Source organism: Pristis pectinata, chromosome 5 (assembly GCF_009764475.1).
Source record: "Pristis pectinata isolate sPriPec2 chromosome 5, sPriPec2.1.pri, whole genome shotgun sequence".
Classification (NCBI taxonomy): Eukaryota; Metazoa; Chordata; class Chondrichthyes; order Rhinopristiformes; family Pristidae; genus Pristis; species Pristis pectinata.
The window spans coordinates 24215635-24237709 of NC_067409.1; the positions used below are offsets into that span (position 1 = coordinate 24215635).

At 40.2% G+C, this 22075-nt stretch overlaps 1 protein-coding gene across 6 annotated transcripts in view; it reads left to right on the forward strand.

Annotated features, from left to right (window-relative positions):
• The window catches only part of cul2 (cullin 2), a 51029-nt gene that overhangs the window by 9021 nt on the left and 19933 nt on the right, over positions 1 to 22075 (forward strand). For all 6 annotated transcript variants that reach the window (XM_052015800.1, XM_052015795.1, XM_052015794.1 and 3 more), the window contains exons 6-11: positions 7026 to 7108; positions 12425 to 12521; positions 14461 to 14571; positions 14672 to 14834; positions 15935 to 16059; positions 18625 to 18732. In XM_052015800.1, the coding sequence (XP_051871760.1) occupies positions 7026 to 7108; positions 12425 to 12521; positions 14461 to 14571; positions 14672 to 14834; positions 15935 to 16059; positions 18625 to 18732 (687 nt within the window). The remainder of the gene's footprint in view (positions 1 to 7025; positions 7109 to 12424; positions 12522 to 14460; positions 14572 to 14671; positions 14835 to 15934; positions 16060 to 18624; positions 18733 to 22075) is intronic.

Here is a 22075-nt window from a genome sequence, read left to right on the forward strand (position 1 = left end):
TTTTTGCAAGCCAGAAGTACTTGGGTGCGAAGGGGCAAAGGTGGGCACACTGATTTTGGACACATTCGGTCATGGTAGATTGAACACCAGTGCAGGCTTGAGGAGCTAAGTAGCCTACTCATCCTCCTGTGTTTTTTTTTAAATTTACTTTCATAGTCCCCCTTTGCCCTCTCATTATAATAACCTGTGTCCACCCATGTCACAACGCTCTAATTAGCTTAACTTTTCAATTTATTTTGGAATGTGAGCATTGCTGTTAAGGCCAACAGTTATTTCTCTTCCCAAATTGCCCTTGAGAACATGATGGTGAGCCATTTTCTTCAAACTACTGTCGTCCTTCTCAAGAAGGTACTCCCCCAATCCTGTAGTTTAAGGAATTTGTTGGTTCAGACCAAGCAGTAACAAAGGAATAGCAGTGTATTTCCAAATAAGGATCATGTGTGACTTGGAGGGGGAACCTGGAGATGATAGTTTTCCCAGAAGTCTGCTGCTCTGGTCCTTTGGAGGTGCTATTGAAGTTGCCACTGCAGTATACGCAGTGCATTTTGGTGCTGGTGCACATTTTTTTAATATAAGACAAGATAAGCTATTTTTATTAGTTACGTGCACATCGAAACACACAGTGAAATACATCTTTTGTGCAGAGTGTTCTGGGGTCAGCCTGGAAGTGTCACCACGCTTCCGGCACCAACATAGCATGCCCACAACTTCCTAACCTGTACGTCTTTGGAATGTGGGAGGAAACCGGAGCACCCGGAGGAAACCCACACAGACACGAGGAGAACGGACAAACTCCTTACAGACAATGGCCGGAATTGAACCCAGGTCACTGGCGCTGTAATAGCGTTACGCTAACAGCTACAAGATGTGTTGATGATGGAATGGGTAAATGTCTGGAGCAGTGGATGGGATGCCAATCAAGTGGGCTACTTTGTCCTGAATGACGTTTAGCTTTTTGAATGTTGTTAGAAGTGGATTCATTTGGGGATATGGAGTGTATTCCATTAGGCTCCTGTGATGTTCTGTGGAAAGATTTTGGGGTGTCAGGAGGTAATTCATTGCCACAGTATATCCTGTCTCTGATCTGCTCTTGTTGCCATATTATTTCTGTGAATTTATGAATTTCTGTTGAGTACAAGAGTTGAGATGTCATGTTATAGATATACAAGACATTGGTGAGATCACACCTGAAATATTGTGTGCAGTTCTGGTCACCATGCTACAGGAATAATGTGATTAAGCTCGAAACAGTGCTGAAAAGATTCACAAGGGTGTTGCCAGGACTGGAGGGCTTGAGTTAGAAGGACAGACTGGATAGGCTGGAACTTTTTCCCTGGAGTGAAGGAGGCAGACGGGTGGCCTGATAGAGGTTGATAAAATCACGAGGGGTAGAGGTAAAGTGGATGCTCAGTCTTTTCCCCACAGTAGATGAGTCTAAAATTAGAGGGCATAGGTTTAAGGTGAGAGGGCAAAGATTTAAATATACCTGGGAGGCAAGTTTTTCACTTAGAGGGTGGTGGGTATTTGGAACAAGATGCGAGAGGAAGTGGCAGAGGCTGGTACAATAGCAACACTTAAAAGGTATTTGGTCAGGTACATAGATAGGAAAGGTTGAGAGGGATATTGGCCAAATGCTTGCATATGGGTCTAGCTCAAGTAGACACCTTGATCGGCATGGACGAGTTGCACTGAAGGGCCTGTTTCTGTGCTGTATAACTTGGACAAAATGAATGGTGACTGTCAGGATGTTGATAGTGAGGGATAATAATACTATAAAATATCAAGAGCAGGTAGGTAGACTCTCGCTCGTCATTGCCTAGCAGGTTTGTTCAGTGTTTGTTCCATGCTGTACACCAACCTAAGCCTTAATAGAGGAAATTGTCATTTCATGCCAATTACAGGCATGGACTGCATCGTTTGTTGAGGAATTGTGAATGCAAACATCGCTGCTTAAGTAGTAAGGAAGGGAAGGTGATTGTTGAATCAGCTGACCATCCCAAGGAACTCTTGCAGTGATGTCCTGGGGTTGGGCAGCTTGATCCCCAGTAATCACAATCATCTTTGTATGGCTGCAATTCCAGTGATGTGAATGTTCTCCCTTGATGCCTGTTGATTTCAATATCACCTGGTTTCGTGATGCCACATTCAGTCACATGCGCCCTACACATCAAAGGCACTTACTCTGACCTCATCTTTGGAATTCAGGCTGAGATGAGATGTGGAGCTGAGTGATCCAGGCGAAACACAAACTGGGCTTCAGTGAGCAGATTATTGGTGAAAAGGGTTGCTTGATTGTCAGTAGACACTTTCCATCACTTTGCTGATATTTGTGAGTGGAATGACTAGTTATTTTGGATTTGTCCAGCTTGTGATGAGCAGGACATAACTGAGCAATTTTGCAAATTGTCAGTTAGTGTTATAACTGTAAGGCAACAACTTGGCTGGACAGGAACATTGATCTTAATTTCGCCATCCAGCATGTTGTCTGGTCTCTCAGTCTTTGGTGTATCTAATATCCTCTATTGCAGCTTCACCAGGTTGGCATTCCACTTCTAGGTACAGATGGTGCTGCTCCTTGTATGCCTGTCTGAATTCGTTATTGATCCCTGGCTTGATTGTGATGATGGAGTGAGGGATATGCAGGCCATGAGGGTACATATAGTTCTGCTGCTGCATATGGTTTGCTACTGCTCATGGATGCCCAGTTTTGAGCTGCCAGATCTGTTCTAAATACATCTGCTGCTGAAACTCTCATCCCCATGTGTTAGCTCTCATCTTGACTCTTGTATTGAAATTTTGGTTGGCATTCCACTGTAAATTTGAGGCTGTTGTGTGCCCAGATCCCCTAATTTAAACATAGTCCTGTTCATCCCACACACCTTTCCTTTGTGCCATGCATTGGTTTAGAGCCAAAAAGTAGTTCAGGTTGAAAATTTTCAACCTTGTTATCAAATCCCTCCATGAGTGGTATTTTCTCCTACATTCTGCAACCATCCTGAAGCATTTACACTGTTCTAATTCTGCAACTTGATCATCCCCAAATTTAATCACTTCACTCTTAAAGTTGCCAAGTGCCAAGTTCTGGAAATCCCATCATGAGTCTTTATCTTTCTTTCCTTTTTGATCAACATTTTGCTATCAATGTATGTTGCTTGGTTTCAAATTTTGATTTGTTAACTGTGGAATACCTCAGAATGTATTGCTGTGTTTAAGGGACTTTGTACATACATTGTTGTTTTCCTTACCATGCTTTCCCCTGTTACCTGCGTACTCATTGTACACTGGCACTCTACTTGTGTTACCCTGCAGAGTGCTTATTTGTTATAGCCCTCTTTATCCTGGGAGTTCAAGCATTCACAGATTCATACACCCAAACTTGATTTTTAAAAAAACATGGAACAATAGAGCACAGGAACAAGCCCTTCACCCAACTATGTCTGTGCTGATCATGATGCCAAATTTAAACTAAACCAATCTGCCTGCACATGATCCATATCCCTCCATTCCCTGCATGTTCGTGTGCCTGTCTGAATGCCTTAAACTCCTCTATCGTGTCTGCTTCTACTACCATCCCTGGCAGCATCTTCCAGGCACCCACCACTGTAAAAAAAAAACCTGCCCTACGCCTCTCCTTTCAACTATCTCCCTTTCACCTTAAAGCTATGCCTTCTAGTTTTTGACTTTTCTATGCTGGGGTACATCTATGCCTCTCATAATTTTATAAACTTCTATCAGGTGTCTCCTCAGCCTCTGATGCTTCAGGGAAAACAACTCAAGTTTGTCCAACCTCTCCTTATTGCTAATACTCTCTAATCCAGGCAGCATTCTGGTGAATGCTCAGGCTGCTCACTGTTGAGTCTGGAACTTGGTGTGGGCCCCTGCCCTCTACAGTGCTGTCCTGGGAACCTGGTGTAAATCCCTGCCATCCTGCTGATGTTCCTCCATGAATGAATCACTCATGGCTTGGTATGGAGAGGTGATCTGTAAGGGTTGGTGTTAAGTGGGCCAGGGCAACCAGTGTGGCCACTCAGCATTAAGATGCAGAGCTCAGGTCTGTGCGCTGGTCAGCACAGTGAGTGTGGGCCATGACTGTGGACAGGCAGCATTTGCTCTGTGCTGTTGACAGACTTCTCAGATCCAACAGTCTCCAGCATCGCCACCTGTTGAATGTGATGGATGCTGCTGTTTCCCTCACTCTCCCTAACCCAGATTCTTCTGCAGAGTTTAAAGCTCAATGCTTCTCGTTCACTACTGAGCTTGTTACCACACAGAAATCTCTGATCTGGGGCGAACAGTGCAGCCAAAGAAACACTCAGCTGTGCACAGTAATGGGGCTGGGTAGAAGTTCACACTGTGTTCCCAGCACCTAAGTTCCCACCACAGCAGCGGGAAAGGCAGGAGTTCCTGCTAGCTACCTGGCGCGATAGAAGGGAGATCTGAAAATTGTGTCAGGTACTGGGTGCAGCAGTGGGGAGATCAGGATGTTTGTGTCAGCACTGTCAGCAACATATTTCTCTGTCTTTAATATAATGACCCCTTTTATCACTGGCTCCATTAGCATTCTAGTTGTTGGGAATGCATTCAAGGTGTTGAGCGAGGGAGCAGAGTATGGTTTTTCCCTTGTTGATTCATCATTGGTGTCTCACAAGTGGTTTGGGTGATAGTGTTTTTCCTACAATATATTTTTTCTGGAATAAAGATAGAAAAAGCTGGAAGTACTATTGTCATACTTTTTCTTAATGTCATTATGCTATTATTATGAAGAACAACAACTGAACCTTCCATTTTACTGGTCTCTGCCAATTATGTCGCATACTGTGACACGTATGTTTAGTTTTGATGTTTTTGTCGACGCTCTACTGCATCTTGTTCTTTATTACATCTTAGCATCTTGCTATCCTCTTATTATGGCTACTGTTTGCACGCAGTACTTTTTAATGGGAATCTTAAATTTATTTTAACTGTCCTTTTATACTCATAGTCTTTAACTCCATTTATTCCCAGACAGTTTATGTTCCCAATTATTTGTGTTCCTTCCTCTCCTTCCTTACTTTATATTTGAGTTTGTTTCATTTGTTGAAGCACTCACGCTTCCTCTATCTTTTTATTTTGAGAGTTTAATGCCATTGCTAGCTCTCTGTTTACTCTTTCCATTAGTACAGAGATCCCACTTTCGTTCAGCTTGGAGCCCATCCTATTAATACAGCTTCAACGGCACTCTTGTTCTAGGAAAAGGAACTCTTAAGTCTTGTACCAATTTATTACTTTTCTAATATTTTAATAACAGCACCTAGTCAGTCTGAGGTTCAGTTAATAATTCCAAGTTTATACTACTTCAGCTCCTACATTTTAATTTAGGTTCTGACTTCTGAACCATGTTTCTTCTTCTGTCATCTGTGCTTGCATCAAGCTTGATAGCTGGATTTAGCATTAACTCAACAATTCCAAAATAATTTCCAAGTGCCTTGAGATATCCCTCATCCAGAAGCACAACTTTCTTGATTCCAACTCATGGCTGTGGAGGGCATTATCTCTCGAATTGTACAATCCCCTTGCACTGCCACTGCTGTTCTGTTCCTTGTCATGCACCACATCCACCTACCACTCACTCCATCCTAATTCTTCTTGGGCATCCTTTTGAACAATGGTATCTTGGTTCTCTCCCAGTCTTTCTTTTGTTTTAGCATAACCTCTTGGATGGGACCCGGATATGCAGGACCTTCTTTTTCGAGTCACTTCGCCCTTTGACAGTCACGTGATATCTGATTGTGTTCTGGATAAAACTGTATAGAAATTCCTCTCCCTTGTGATTTGGAGTGTCTCGAACATGCACTGCAACCCATTGATTCTGAGTCAGAGTAATTTAAGATGGAAAAGTTTCCTGTTGTTGCAAAAATTTAGGACAGAATTGCTGTCCGCAAACTCCCATATACTACAGTCCCAACACATTATTGACTCTGCCATCTATAGTCTTTTAAATTTATTTGTCTATTGATGTCATGACTTGTTTATGAATAGCCTTTGAGTAAAAGATTGAAAATCTATTGAAAACAGAATGATAATTGGCTTTGAAGATTGTTTTAACAATTGATGGTGAATGAGGCATTGTTAGCTGAGATATTTATTAACTTAAACATCACATTCCTTCCTACCACAAACTTGCCAAGTTCTTGGGCTCTAGATTTAACATTGCAGTACTCATTTTATGGATCTAAACCAATCACAGCTAACATGAATAGACACTGAAAAACCATGAATTTGCCCAGACCCATTTGCATTATTACTAAATTGATTCATGCCTTGAAATAGGGAACTGGTGTTTGTTGCTTATTTTAAAACCATTTTGCTGAATTTATTTACATTAGACCTGTGCTTGTGAGAAGCATGCTATAAGTTATATTTCTGGGTCTTGAGCAGCCTGACAAGCGGTTCATGATGCAAGTCTCACCCATCCCCTCTGATAGTCTATGCCCCCACACACATCCTGTTTGGCTAACCCCATCATCAGACTTAGTTGTAGGACTTGGGTGGCAAAATTGGTCCAGCTCAGACAAGGAGATCGCAATAATATCCCTGATTGGCACTCATGCCACAGGTGCTTACGTTGATAAAGCCATTTAATGAATTTAATTCAAACCAAGGTTTCATTGTGGGTAGGTAGATGATGCACACTTTGTGGATCAAATTACTTCCAGCAGGATGAACGAAACGGATTCCGGTTTTCGCCTATTTCTGTATGTCACATGCTTCTCAGTACTTAAATTTGTATTATCTTCCAAGCAACCCAATGAGAACTTACATGCTTAAGGGATCTGTGTTTTCAGAAAGTTGATCACATAATGAAACTTTAAAAAAAAGGGAAATGTTTTTCTCAAGGATCAATTTGTTCTGTGACATGTTAATTTTTGTCTTTGAGTGTGATAGCTCCTGCTTCCTCTACTTCCTTGCTTTTTGTTTGCTCGTTTACTGCATGTTTGGGCACAGGATATATTTCAGCTTTTTCCCCAATATTTGTAAATTTCCAGCTAGCTCTTGACATGTGGAAGAAGCTGATGATTGAGCCATTGCAGACCATCCTCATCCGAATGCTTCTTCGTGAAATAAAAAAGTGAGTTTTTGTTCACATGAAACTATTGTCTTGAATTTGAGTGATCTGCTGAAATGAATGGTTCTTCTTTGTAATATAAGTTTAATTTTATTTGCTTTTTATTTTCAAACGCAATTCTATGATTCAGGGTTGTTGTAACATGATGATGAGGCCATACTCTTGGTATATTGGTGCTTAAGCTGTAAAATAAATTTTACATTGAATAGATTGATAATATCAACTATTTAATGATGAATTCATATTACAGCTTCAGTGGAAGAATGGAAAATTGAAGGACAATAAGCATTGAGTCATACAGTATAGAAACTATATCCATGCCAATCATTGAGTACCCATCATTATTAAACCCAATTTTCAGCAATTGGCCCATTGCCTTATATGCCTTGGTGATTCAAGTGTTCATCTGTATACTATTAGAATGTTGTGAAAGTCACAGCTTCCACCACTCCTTCAGGAAGTATGCCCTAGATTCCATCCAACTTCTCAGTGGAAAATATTCTCTCAGATCTACTCTAAGCAGCTAATCACTTAACTTAAAGCTATGCTATTATTTTAAGCCCCCTTTCTGTTGGGAAGTTTCTTGCTATCTTTCCTTTTGATGGCCCTCATAATTTTGTGTACCTTAAATAGGTTCCATCCACCACTTCATTGCCTAGCCAACTTGTCCAGGGCAAATTGGTAGATTAAATTACAAGTTTTTCACTGTACCTCGGTACAAGTGACAATAATAAACCAAAACCAATACCAATTTTATGGGCTCTAACTTTTTGGACCTGTTTACCACATGGTACCTTGTCAAAGGCCTTACTGAAGTCCATGGAGACTACATCAACAACACTGCTCCAATCAATACACTTTGTTACCTGGTTGAAAGATTCATTTAAATTGGTCAGTCAGGATCTCCTCCTGACAAAGCTATGCTGAATATCTTTGGTTAATCCCTGCCTTTCCAGCATAGGTTAATCCTGTACCTCAGAATTATGTTCTGATAATTACCTACCACTGCCTGAAAGCTTGACAGTCAAGTGTAACAAAGATTGCCTTATTCTATGAGATGCAAGGATATTATGAGATTTTGTTGGGACAGTGTCAGTCTTATTTTTAGTGCTGCATGCTCAGAAATAAAATTGTCTGGTTGGTGTAATGTTTCACATTAGTACAGAAAGAAGTGCCCGAGGATTAAAACTAAAGCTCACTCACCAACTGATAAAATCTGTCTTGACCTCAGGATGTCCAGAGTGCCAGGCAGCTCATGAGGAACTTTAGTGATGGAAAAAGTAGTAATTGTTCCATGCAGGGATATGTGCCAGTTACATTATACAGGCTAAACCCCTGAAAACAGCAATAAGGAAACATTCAGATAATCTGTTTCAATGATGTTGGCTGAGAGGTACATGTTGAGCAGTACAGTGAGAGAACTGGTGTTTTCCCCATTCGAGTTCCTGAAGATCTTTTGTAACTGCCTGAGATGGTAAATTGGGTCCTGGTCTAAAATATCATCTGCAAGATGACACTGATGACAGTTAAATACTCCCTCAAGTCCAATGTGATGTCCTTCAGTCTCCAAATTGGAGTGTAAGCATGCAGCTGTCATGGAAAGTGTGTTATCACTTTCATTCATGTTTACTGAGGAAAGGAAGCTCAAATGCACATAAAACTATATGATGGTTTTATTGCTGTACCAAGAATCAGCAACCTGTCTTCCGCTTTAATTTTTATTTAATTTTTTTAGTCATAAATGTTCCAAACTCTTTTGTGGCAGAAAAACGGAGCAGTAGAAGTCGGTGAGCTAGGAGAGCGACAAGTTGAATGTTTTGAGAGGGCCATGAGAGATGGACTACTAGTTGCCAGGCAGAAGAAATTCAGATTATTCCAGACTAGACAAGCTACTTAAAAATTCTCTCACTAATGATTTGAAGAGGAGGGTGGAATGAGTTTGGAGATAAGTGGTAGAACATTACTGGAATGAAATGCACTGGAGCATTGTGATTTTGATAATTCTTTTGAGGTTGGGAGCCATTGATGCTCAGTGACTATGATGGCTGATGGGGATTTAATGCAGGACAAGGTTGGGCAGCAGAAGTTTGAATAGACTTGACAATGGTTCAGGCTGGCAAGAAGAATGCTGGATAAGATTTGGTTTGAAAACTGTTGATGCATGCTCAGGGAAGTAAGATGATCATGGTTAGAATAGGGAATTTGAAGCTCAAGACAGAAATTGGACACAGTCAGGATTGGATTGAGTGAGCAATCAAGAAGGAGATGAGATTTAAGAACTGAAGTATGGAGCTTGTCATTGCTGAGTTGGAGGAAGTTCTATCTGATCTACACCTTGATGTTGACATTGAGTCCAACAGAAGTCAAGGGTTGCGCAGGAGGCATGGAGCTTGGCTCTGTTCCATATATGTGGAAGTTTACTCTGATGTGAAGGGTACAATGATGAAATTTATGCACACTGTTAGGGTGAGAGTGGTTTGGTGGTGGGTTAGAGACTGGTAGGTGACAGGTGAAACCAATTGGGGAAGGGGATAACAGGCAGATGGAACTAAATGAGTGGTGGGGTGGACAGAGGCTAGTTGGTAATGGGTGGAACCAGATGGGGAGGGGGTGATGAGCAAATGGAACCAGTTGGGGGTGGGGGAAGGGAGAGGTGAATAAAGTGAGAAGAAAACTTAGATGTCAGGTGACTGTGTGTATGGGAGGAGAACACTGGGGGTGGGGGTTACTTGAAATTAGATCATACCATTGGGTTGTAAGTTACCCAAGTGAAGATGGCCAAATGCTCATCTCCTGTGCTATAAAAATGCTTTGATTCCTGGAATGATCTGGGTTTCAGTGGATGTGGAACAAGGCTTGGAGCTACTGATTCCATTTGAATAGTTTTAATGTTATCAGAAATGAAAATGAAAATATGCCTTATGCACATTGTCATGCATTTTATCATGGTGGAGAGTATTCTGGAGTTATTCCTATGTTCCAGAATGTCCTGGAATCATAGAAGGATTTGATTGGGAAGAGGGATATGTTGAATTATTGAATAATTTATGCTTTTGGTTGGTGCTGTGCATCTCTGAACTCAGTTTTCAAATGACTATTTGAAATTTATTTGCTGAAATGAAACCAGTATGAGCCAGTGCCCAATTCATCTAGAAACTGAAAGATGAACTGGATTGAAATAGAATCTTGTGGCTGGAGGGGTGGGGCACAAACTTCTCTGAAGTTTAAAATGAAAAAGATCTGCAGACACATCTTCCTGTGAGTGGGAATGTTTCAGAAAAGGCTCATTGGAGTAACTTGTCAATGATTTATATTTTTATTTCATTCCCTTATGTCATTTTCAAACATCTTGAAGCACTTTGCATAAAATAAATTACGAAGAGATGCAATTTCTTTTTGGTAAATTAACACAGAAAATCATTTTGAGCATAAAAAGAAAATTAATAATTTGTCCTTTTTCTTAAGATGACACATGTAGACTGAGATTTACAGGTATGTTTGCCGGGACTCAAAGGACTGAGTTATGGAGGGAGGTTGAGCAGGCTGAGACTTTATTCATTGGAGTGCAGGAGAATGAGGGGTGATATTTTTGAAGTATATAAAATCACGAGGGGCACAGACAGGGTGAATGCACTCAGTCTTTTTCCCAGGGTTGGGGAATCAAGAACTTAAGGGCATAGGTTTAGGGTGAGAGGGGATAGATTTAATAGGAACCTGAGGGACAACTTTTTCCACCCAGAGGGTGGTCACTGTGTGGAATGAGTGCCAGAAGAAGTGGTTGAACCAGGTACATTAACAACAGTTAAACGGCACTTGGATAGGTATGTGGATAGAGAAGGCTTAGAGGAAAATAGGTTAAGCACTGGCAAATGGGATGAGATCAGATGGGCATCTTGGTTGGCATTGACCAATTGGACTGAAGGTCTTGTTTCTGTGCTCTATGACTCTAAAATTTGACTGTGAGCTGAAGCATGAGGAGAACAGTAAATAAACTTGGAACAGGGTGTTTATCTACTGGCATATTAAGAGCAGAATGAAAATCAAAAGAACTGCAGATGCTGGAAATAGTAAATAAAAACACAAAATGCTGGAAACAGCAAGTTAGGAAAGAGAAAGCAAGTTAACATTTCAGGTTAAAGACCCTTCATCACAACTGGGAAAGTGAGACTCTATGACTAAAACAAGTTGGTTAAGTTTCAGAGGAGGTGAGGGATGCATGGGTAGGTCCTGAGGAATATCTCTGAGAGAGTGGGTTGAGGATTACCCTGGTGATAAACTGTTGATGAAGCCATCAGTTGATAGATTCATGAGAGCAGTTTGCAGAAAGAGAGAGAAAACAAACACAGGTGCAGGATTTGCAGGTCAGAGCTGAAGGAAATATCCAACAGATCAGGCAGAGTCAGGGGAGAGAAAAACCGAGTAAATATTTTGGCTGGATAAATTAGAGCAGAACTCTCCAGTTCTGATGCAGAGAAAACGAGTTAACTGAAATTGTTAAATTTGATATTGAATCCCAAAGGCTGCAAAGTGCCCAGACATAAGGTGAGGTGCAGTTCCTGAAGCTTACATTGTGCTTCATTGGAAGAATATTGAGAGGGGAATCTGAAAGAGTTATTTAAAATCATGAAAGGTACAGACGAAATCGATAGAGTGAAGCTTTCCCATTGGTGGAAAGATCAAGACTTGGGACAGAGATGAAAGTAGTTGCTAAAAAAAACAAAAGTGTCATGTTCACACAGCAGATTGTTACGGTCTGGAATGCACAAATAAATTAGCAGTGGAGGCAGGTTCAATTCTACTGTTCTAAAGGGGGCTAGATAAGGAGATGAAGGGACATAATTTGTTGACAGGGGAATGGGATAAACTGGTCTGCTTTTAAATGGAGCCAAAATGGACTCAATGTGTCAGTCAGCCACCTCCTGTGCTGTAATCATTCTGTAAAGTAATGGCGTTAATGGAGGAAGAAATATCAGAAATCTCATCTCATTTACTTTTATAAATGATTTTTAATGTACACCTTAATATACAGATTAATCCTTTGCTTAATGTTTTATCCAAAAGAATGTGATTTACACATGTACTTTTTAATCTCAGTGAAGTATCAGTCAAGGTTGCCTGCTGAAGGATAAGGGTGGAGGTGAGAGAGGTGAGCATGAGGTAGAGCTCTGTATGATACAGTGATTATTTCTTGATAAGTGCACATCATTGAATTTGTTCTTATCATTAAAGATTAACTACTATTGTGCTTAAGTAGAGGATTGAATCCAAAATATTTTGAAAAGATGTTTGCTACATTTTACTTTCAACCTTTTGTAACAGTGATCGTTGTGGAGAAAATCTAAATCAAAAAGTAATCCATGGGGTTATCAACTCCTTTGTTCATGTTGAACAGTACAAGAAAAAGTTTCCCCTTAAGGTAAGCAAATTCCAAAATGTTGATACTAATTTTAGGAAACAATGTTTTGGATCTTCTGGGTAATCGGTGTGCCAGAAAAGTACATAGTTTTCAGTAAAGGAAAAGAAACTGATGTGAGAGGACAATTTTATATACACTAAAGTTGACGAAACTTTTTTTTGTATTTTTTCATGTAATATGGATGTCACTGACAAGGCCATCTCCAATTGTTATTCAGCTGTCATTTCAGGGAGCAATTAAGAGTCAATCATGTTGCTGCGGGTTTGTGATCACATGTTGGTTAGATTGAGCTGGCAGATTCTTCTCTGAAGGACATTTGGAGCTAGAGATTGTTTACTGACAATCCAGTGGTTTCAAGGTCACCATTGGTGATATTTTTTATCGAGATTTATTTAATTAACTTAAATTCCTCCAGCTGCCACATTGGGACTCAAGCTCGTTTCTTCCTTGGTACTCCATGCCTTACTACAATTTGGAGTGCATACATAATTTTATCTGTCTGCAGAAATTGGAAGATTGTCTTGGCTGTGAGATAGTTTGCAGTACTTTGATCCACAAAGCATTAATGTTGATGGGAAACCATTGGAGTAGCAGCTAAATGCAGCCTTCGATCTCTCCTATTTCCAGGCCACCCCTTCAAATTTTCAACCATGAAGCTGATGTATCTATGTTAATTCAGTGTCAGTTGTAGTTGTGATATGTGGTGTTAATTATGGGTGATAAAAACTTATAAAAAAAATGCATTCTGCAGCCAAGTGATCTTCTGCTCAAACTAGAGCCATTTTTTTCTACATCCTCCTACTCTTTGACTTTAACTTTTGTTATGCTATTTTTTAATACTGACTTTAATCTGAACAATTCATCTACATTTCATTCTGAGTTTTCCATTCATGCTTCTAAAGGTTTGTGTTTTTAAATTAATTGAAATAGAACTCTGAAGAATGACCTTGTATGTGTATTGTGTGTCATGTCAAGACCTCCAATAAGATCAATTGCTCTGGCTGTTAATTGCCCCTAGGGATTGTGCAATAATTGATTAAAATATCGTCCCTTGCCTATATGCTGGGCAAATTTCCTTTTTTTTCCCTGAAATAATCACTTTAACATAAATATAATCAGTTATTTAACTGGTGTATATGTGAAGTAATATCCCACTGCCTGCACTTGCCACCCACATTCACCTAGAACCTACTTACCAACTGACTGACCTCTAAATCTGGAAGGCCAATAGTTCAAGAGCTGAGTCAACATTGAGTCATAATTTGGCCAGGGCAATCCCTGGCGTACATGACAGAGGCTCATCTCCAGCTTTGCCATCTGTCAAAGCTGTAAAGGTTTCTCAATGCCTATGACAATCAGAAACTTGTAAAAAGCAAATTAAATGTTTAAAGAAACAATTTAAAATATCAAACAAAAAAATGTAAACACACTGCTTAATGATCCAACACATCAAACAAAACATAGCTTGTTCTTCCACATCATTCCTGCAGCCCGACAATCCTCATTCAAATATTTGGGCTTGCAGGTGGTCTAAGAGCATCATCTCCAGCACATAATCTAAGAAAGCTGCTGCTGTACTATCTGGTTGCATTGAGAGTTCAGCAGCACATCACAGCCATGCATTTGGCAGTGGAGCTAGGCCAGCAAGTTGATCACATTTTTGTTTCTCTAGGAATCCTGAAACTTGCAGGTACTTGCCATGTGGAACTGCCAGCAAAACACAAGTAATCACAGGCCAATATATTGGTTATTTGTTACGTGATAAAATGTTGAGTTCAAGTGCGGCGTTTCCTGTATTTCTATGCATCTGTTTTTAAAAATGTGTAACAGTTGTCAAAATAGAACAATTGTATGGCCTCATTTGTTTCACATTTTTAAATGGAAAACTATCATTCTGTTACCTCAGCAATTCTCTTAGTAATTGTCCTTCCAATATCAGTTTTATCAGGATCTCTTCGAAGGTCCATTTCTACTGGAAACAGGAGAGTATTACAAACAAGAAGCTTCAAATTTACTTCAAGAGTCAAACTGTTCACAGTACATGGAAAAGGTATGTAATAAAGTCATGATTATTTTGAACAGCTTTTAATAATATCATTTGGACCTTCAACTCAAAGATTAGAATGTTCAGTGCACTAATGTTACTGCAGGTTTTAGCAAGATTGAAAGATGAAGAAGTTCGATGCCGAAAGTACTTGCATCCTAGCTCATATGCCAAAGTGATTCATGAATGCCAGCAACGAATGGTAGCGGACCATCTGCAGTTTCTACATGGGGAATGCCAGAATATCATTAAGCAAGAAAGGCGAGAAGGTGAGTAACATCATCAGCTTATAGCTATTTGACTGCCAAATCATTTTGTCATTGGTCTGTACAAAATGGGAAGGGATTGGGGATTTTGTTCTTTCCCCACCTGTTAGTTCCCAGGTCCACATGTGCCTTGTGAAATCCATTTCTTTCTGCTCAAAGTCCTAAATGATTGTACAAGTAATTGTGACAGTGACGCATTATTTCTTTGATGCAAGCTTCATTCTCCTCTCATTTTATTCCACCCTTAACCCTACCCTCTATTATTATATCACCAGGAATTACTCCAATCAGATCCCTACACATTAATTTCAAGATTCTCCAAATTTGTAATCTTGGCCCTCTTACCTGAAATTATTCTCTAAAACTTCATCCTCATGCATGGGCTTATTTCTGAATATATATTGATGTTATTACCTTTCAATCTTTTTAAATTCAGCAACTCTGTTCGCCTACCTGATATTGGGCTGCAGTTGAACCAGAATTTTATCCAGCAAAAAGCTGAACAGGATCCATTTTATTCATCTGGCACCACATAACTTTACAGAACAGTACAGCACAGTACATTTCAAAGTTCTGTTGCCCTCACTCCTGCAGGAGCTAGACCAACTACCAGAGCTCATTGGTTTCTTATTTCAGATTTTCAGCCTCTGCAGTTTTGCTTTTTGTTTGACAAGGCTGGCATTTACTATCCATTTCTCATTGAAAAAATGCTGTACAGGTGGCTGGTGAGGCCACTTCAGAGGCCAGTTTGCCACAAAGACACTGTGTAATGCTGGCAGGCTTCCACACTGAAGGATGCTAATGATCCAGTTGGAGTTTTGTGTCATTTTTTAAAAATCCTATTTTTTATCCTCAAATTGCCTGGAAGAATTTGAGCTTGCATGCTTTGGGTTATTAATTCTGTCCTCTCGATTACCAGTAAGGTAACCATGATGGGACCACTCACTTGTCAATGTTCGGACTCTACAGTAAACTGGCCCTCTTTGCTACTCTTCTTAGAAGACCTTTTCTCTTGTATTTACCAGTAACAATGTATTTATTCTCTTTATTCCTCCTCACCCCCCCCCCCCCCATCTCAACCTTTTCACCCTTAACTATTGCAGATATGGCAAATATCTATACTTTGCTTCGTGCAGTTTCAAATGGTTTACCTCACATGATCCAAGAGCTTCAGAATCATATTCATGATGAGGGCCTTAGATCCATCAGTAACCTCTCTCAGGAAAATGTGAGTATTTCTCCAAGATTCCATGTTCTTCATTATGAAAACATATTGTGCATAATCTGTTCACTGTATAGAAACAGTGCTGTGAATGATAAGTAATATACAATTTTCAGTCTCATTCAGAATGTTGTGTGACAATACAGCTTATGCATATGATTACAGTAGTTATGAGTGAGATGATTTCTTTTCCTTTGGTGGAATTGCTTCTTTTCCATAAACAAGTTACTGTCCAATAGGGGGGAAAAGAACTCTGCTTGAAAAATAATACTGTATAACTATATCCTGGTGCCATGTTCACTTTGATGTTTTTCAGTGGCTCTTGATTAATCAGTCAAAAAACGAAGCAGCCACAATCGTTCCAAATTTTACTTCTTTTAAATATGAGGACCTTTGATAAGGTTTCAGTGTCCTAAAGAGAGAGGATCTAAAGTAATTTGGAATAACACATCGTAAAATCATTTAATTATCACCAAAGGTTCTACATCCAAACTCATTCAAGGACTGGAGCTTGAACACTCATTGACACTTGAGGGCAGTCTTGAGGTACATTTTAAACCACCTCCCATTCATGATGTAAAATTCCAATGGGAGTTTTATTTTTGAAATGGCGCTATGTCTTTGCCCACAATCATCCCTTGATCAAAGCAAGTCACACATCTCTCCAGGTGGTTGCAAAATTTTGCTTTAGGCAAAATGGGTGTCTCAATTATCAAAAAAAAACAGCCAGCTGTCCTTTGGGAGTCATGTGTTTTCACAATATCTTAGTTAATGGAAGTTTTTATAAATGTGTATTTACTTATGGGTGAAAATTTTCGTAGAAGTCAGGCGGACTTTCAGGGAATAACCTGGAGAGCTACAATGGAATCTGGAAGTCCCCCAGCAACAGCTGTGAGCCTTGATAGTGGCCCTTCAACAGATCTCATTGTTCTTCATGCAGCCTAGCCGTAAATATCTATTCAGTTTATTAACTGCATGTTGTTTAGCCTCCCCATTGAAGTCAGGATATACTTGCAATAGAGACAGCTAAAAGAATACATGGGATTAAAGTTTTGTCCAATGAGCAGTTTGAACTGTTTGGATTTCTTTACCATTCGCCTTCACTCTGTGTCCCCTGGTTCTTGATCCTTGCATGAATGGAAACAGTTTGTATATCTACTCTGTTTAACCTGTTAGGACTTAAAATGCCTCTGTCAGATCTCCTCACAACCTCCTCTGTTCCAAGAATAACCCCAACTTCTCCAGTCGATCCACATAACTCAAGTCTCTCAACCCTGAAATCATTTTAATAAATCGCTTCTGCGCCCTATATCTGACTTTGCATCTTTCTAAAGTGTGGCAGCCAGCACTGGACATCACACTCCAATTGTGTACTTGCACACTTGGTTGTCTGGAGCCCTCAGGCAGGCCACTGCTCTCCCAGCTGGAGCATATTGAATTACAGTACCTACTTTGACACTCTGAATTAAAAAGTCTCCTTGAGTTGTATTGTATAAACAATTGAGTATGGACATTGCATCTCATTAATTATCTTATAATATAGTTTGCATTTCCATTTTATTATCCATGTTACTACATTTTCCATGAAGGAGCTCCAATGCAATACCATCAGTAATTGAGTCAATTGTAGATGACGGAGCCACATTTCCAGCTCTGCTGTCTGAAATGTTTGCTGTTGAATGTCCTTTAAGTCTTTGCTCACTGACTAGCCAATGACAGTATATATCAACCAATGCCCCCCTCCCCAACAATCCTTCTGTTATGACACCACACAGCATGTTACTTAAAGTTGTGTGGGTGATTTGGATTAACAAATGGAGAAAGAAATTTAGTTGTGAAAGTTTTTATCATTACGAGTCATGGTCAGATGGAATAATAGATATTCTTCACATTTTATTAAAAACATATTTGCAAAAGAAAATTTGATTCCAGAAAATAGACCTAAAGAGAAAAAGTGATGATGGTGGCTCAGACATTTTATTATCTGGAATGTCTCTGAATATGTTTCCTTCAGAAAGGGAATAAAAACAGGCACTTAATAGATTGTTTTATTTGTTGCATCAGATCTCAAATTTGTGCGTTGTCTGTTTTGGCAACATTATGCAGATATATCTGAGATGATGAAGGGGTAGGGAGCAGCTTGTGTAGGGATTGGGGATGGGAGCACTGTCTGGAGACTATCTGTGTGAAAGTGGAGAGAGCAAAAATGAGTAAGACTGAGACAAACGCATACAGAAATTATATGTGAGAGAATAATCCAGGAAAGTGATGGGGAAGAGGGAGACAATGAAAGCAAACTGACAAAGAAAGAGTGAGAACATGGAAGAAGAGCAGAAATGAGATCTCTTTAATCTTTTACACACAGGCAAGTACCATGGGGCGAGAGAATTGAAAATATTAAATGTATCAATGCTTGGTGTATCAATAGCTTCGTGGTTAGTAGTTTGCATGATTTTTTCTTGCTTGGTCTGCAGTGCTGAGGTACAGTTTATTCGATGTCAAACCCTCAAATGTTAATATTTTCATGTGCTTTTCTCCCTGATGGTAATATTTCTGTTTTTTTTAAAACAGATGCCTACGCAGTTTGTGGAATCTGTTCTTGAAGTTCACAGTAAATTTCTTCAACTTATCAGCTCAGTCCTTAATGGTGATCAGCATTTTATGAGTGCACTTGATAAAGTAAGTTGCTTAAAATAGCCAAGAATTTGTGTGAGGATTGTACCTTGTAGCTTTAATGTAACCAATATGTCTGATTTAACATCCATGAAATCAGGTTTTGTTTCAGCCATCAGCTTGCGAATCCCGAAAGAACCCACCCTTGCCCATGCTTATTTCTCATGTATATGCTGCCACTTTGTGGTGACATTCAGAAGAACATCAGGTTCCCCATGTACGCTGACAACACCCTTCTCTATCGCACCGCCACCTCCTTCCATTGTCTTTAAATTGTCAAACTGTTTGGTTGAAATTTAGTGCTGGATGAATAGAGGTTCCCCCCAACCAAATGTGAGAAGGCTCAAGCTGTTGTCCCAGATCCCTACTGTAACTTCAGGTCCTCAACCTCCAATTCTGACCCTTCTGGGAATAAGGTTGAATTAGAATGTTAGCGACCTTGCTGTATCTCAGGCAGGGTAAAATTCTAACTACGTATCGATACAATTACTAAAACTGCCTATCTCTAGCAGTTTAACACTGGAACACATAAAACAGAAGTTGGAGCCTGTTCCTCCATTCAATAAGATTGGACAGATCATTGACCGCGTTTCTGTTGACTTGCGTTATCCCCATAAACTTCAATTTCTCTGCAGTTGAAAAATCTATCCATCTTGGTCTTGAATGCACTTAATGATTCAGCATCCATGGTTCTCTAGATTGGAGCATTCCAAAGATTCACAATCCCCAATGGAAAGATATATCTCCTTATCTAAATCTAAAGAAGCCAACTCCTTATCTTGAGGAGTTAATTCCTATGAATTCTAAACTCACCATCATGAGAAATGGGAGAGACTGCAGATGCTGGAATGTAGAGCAAAAAACAAGCTGTTGGAAAACTCAGTAGGTCAGGCAGCATCTGCAGAGGAAAATGACCATTCAGCATTTTGGGTTGAGGCCCTTCATCTGGACTGAAAGAGTAGAGGGGTAAAGGTCAGTCTAAAGAGGTGAGGGAGAGGGGTAGGGCTTGAGCTGGCAAGTGATAGGTGGATCCAGGTGAGGGGGGTTGAGTGGCAGATGGAGTCAGATGGGGGAGGGAAGGGCGTAGATTGTGATAGAGGCTGGGAGGTGATAGGTGGAGTCACCTAAGGGCTGCAGATTATGGCTTCTGATGAGACAGGAAGGCGAAGAGGAACTGAATAAGGGATGCAAGGTGGGCTGATGGGGACAGTGGGAGGAGTGTGAGGGTGATGGGCAGATGGAGTAGGTGCAGGAAGAGAAAAAAACTGGGAGATGGGGGTGGGGGCTGGGGTGATGGGAAATATCCTCACAGAAAAATCTATGTCAAGCACGATTCAAGTATACCTAAGCTCATTTGCTAGCTGAAACCCCCTTTCAAACTTTCCTTATATCAGGATATGATTACTCCAATGCACTTGTTGAGATTCTTTCATTATTTTCCACCCACCATAAACTTGAGTTGATCCAAAACCCTGCCATCTCACCTGTCCAATGAATGGCTGCTTTTGTACAATTGACCTTTTGTACCAGGTCCTGTGCATCTGTTGACTCTGTTCTCGTTGACCTGATCGAGCAAAGCCTTGGTTATATTCTTGTTTTCACATTGCTCACACCTTCCTACCTGCATTTTCTGAGGTATCTGCACTTGCCTAAATCTGGGCCATGTGCACGTCCTCAGTTTTAATTGCTCCAGTTGTGGATTTAATTTCCAGGACCCTAAACCCTAGAATTTCCACCTAAGATCACTTGGCTTCTCTACCTTTTAAAAAATGATCGGTCAAACTGATCTCCATGACCACGCATCTACCTTAATATCATACTATGTTTCTTTGTCAACCTCAGTTGATGCATAAAAGAAACTACTGGAGGAACTCAGCAGGTCAGGCAGCACTTGCGAAGGGCAATGGACAGTCAACGTTTTGGGTCGAGACCCTTCATCTGGACCAGATCTGACCCCTCTCACTTCTTTATACTGGCTATTTCCCCTTTCAGCTCCTGGTTCATTTTTTAGTGATAGCTGCAATTACAGTAAAACTCCGATAGTCTAGCACATTAAGGACTTTGGTGCCAGACTGGCAGATTTTCCAGGCTCATGGATGTTATTCCTATTAATACACCAAGACGCTTTTTATTTTAAGATGGTATGCAATAGTATAGTAAATTTTCCCAGGAGCCAGTTGAATTCAAAAGGATTGCAGGAACAGGGCGCTGGTGAGTTCAAAAGGAGTGCAGGGACAGGCCCCCATGTGTGTGAAGGAACCATGGGAAACAACCAGATGATCCACATGCTGAACCACAGGATTTCATAAAAATCAGATTGCGGATTATCAGAGTTTTGCTGTATGATTTAAGAAGATGACCAAGTTGCTCAGGAATCCAGATTTTAACCCATTCACTGAGCTACTATATCTGTCGATGCTGCTTTGCGCTGAACCAAGAATCATATGCCAACAAGTTTCTTCGACTTACTGCATGTCTTTCCTGCTACTTTGGCTCAGAATGCTATCCTGAATCTGCAAAGATATGAAGCAGGAATTAAGAGAGTGCCTCTTCAAAATATCTGTTTTGCCTTGGGAATTGAGATGTTCCAACGCTGTAACTAGTAGTTACTTGAAATTATCTGCTCAGGTCTATGGTATAGTTACTTTTGTACTCTCTACCAAGATGTAAAATTTATAAATGGAAAATTTAGGTTCTCACTTGGGATGTAGTTTAGTGACCTCTGGTGGTGGAATTCCAGATTGCTTCCCTTGAATTTATGTTTTTAATGATCCTACTTGTTTGAATAAATTACATTTGATCTTGGTCGTAGATGACGAACAGTTGATTCCTGTGTTTTCGTCCTGTTCTTTGGCAAAATCCATTCGTATAAAGACTTTAAAAAATTTTTAAACTCATTTCTGTGACAGAACCTATTGGAAATGGGATAGAATCAAAATGTGTCTGATGCATTAAGATAAGACGTCTTTATTCGTCACATGCACATTGAAACGCACAGTGAAATGCATCTTTTGCGTAGTGTTCTGGGGGGGCAGCCCACAAGTGTCGCCATGCTTTCGGTGCCAACATCGCATGCCCACAACTTCCTAACCCGTATGTCTTTGGAATGTAGGAGGAAACCGGAGCACCTGGAGGAAACCCACGCAGACACGGGGAGAACGTACAAACTCTTTACAGACAGCGGCGGGAATTGAACCCAGGTCGCTGACACTGTAATAGCATTACGCTAACCGCTACACTACCGTGTCAGTGATCGTTACTTGAATATTCATTAACTCACAGCCATCTCTATTGCACAGTGTACAGCAAAAATTCAGCTTTGCGCATTTTAGTGTTCCCTAGTAGAGTT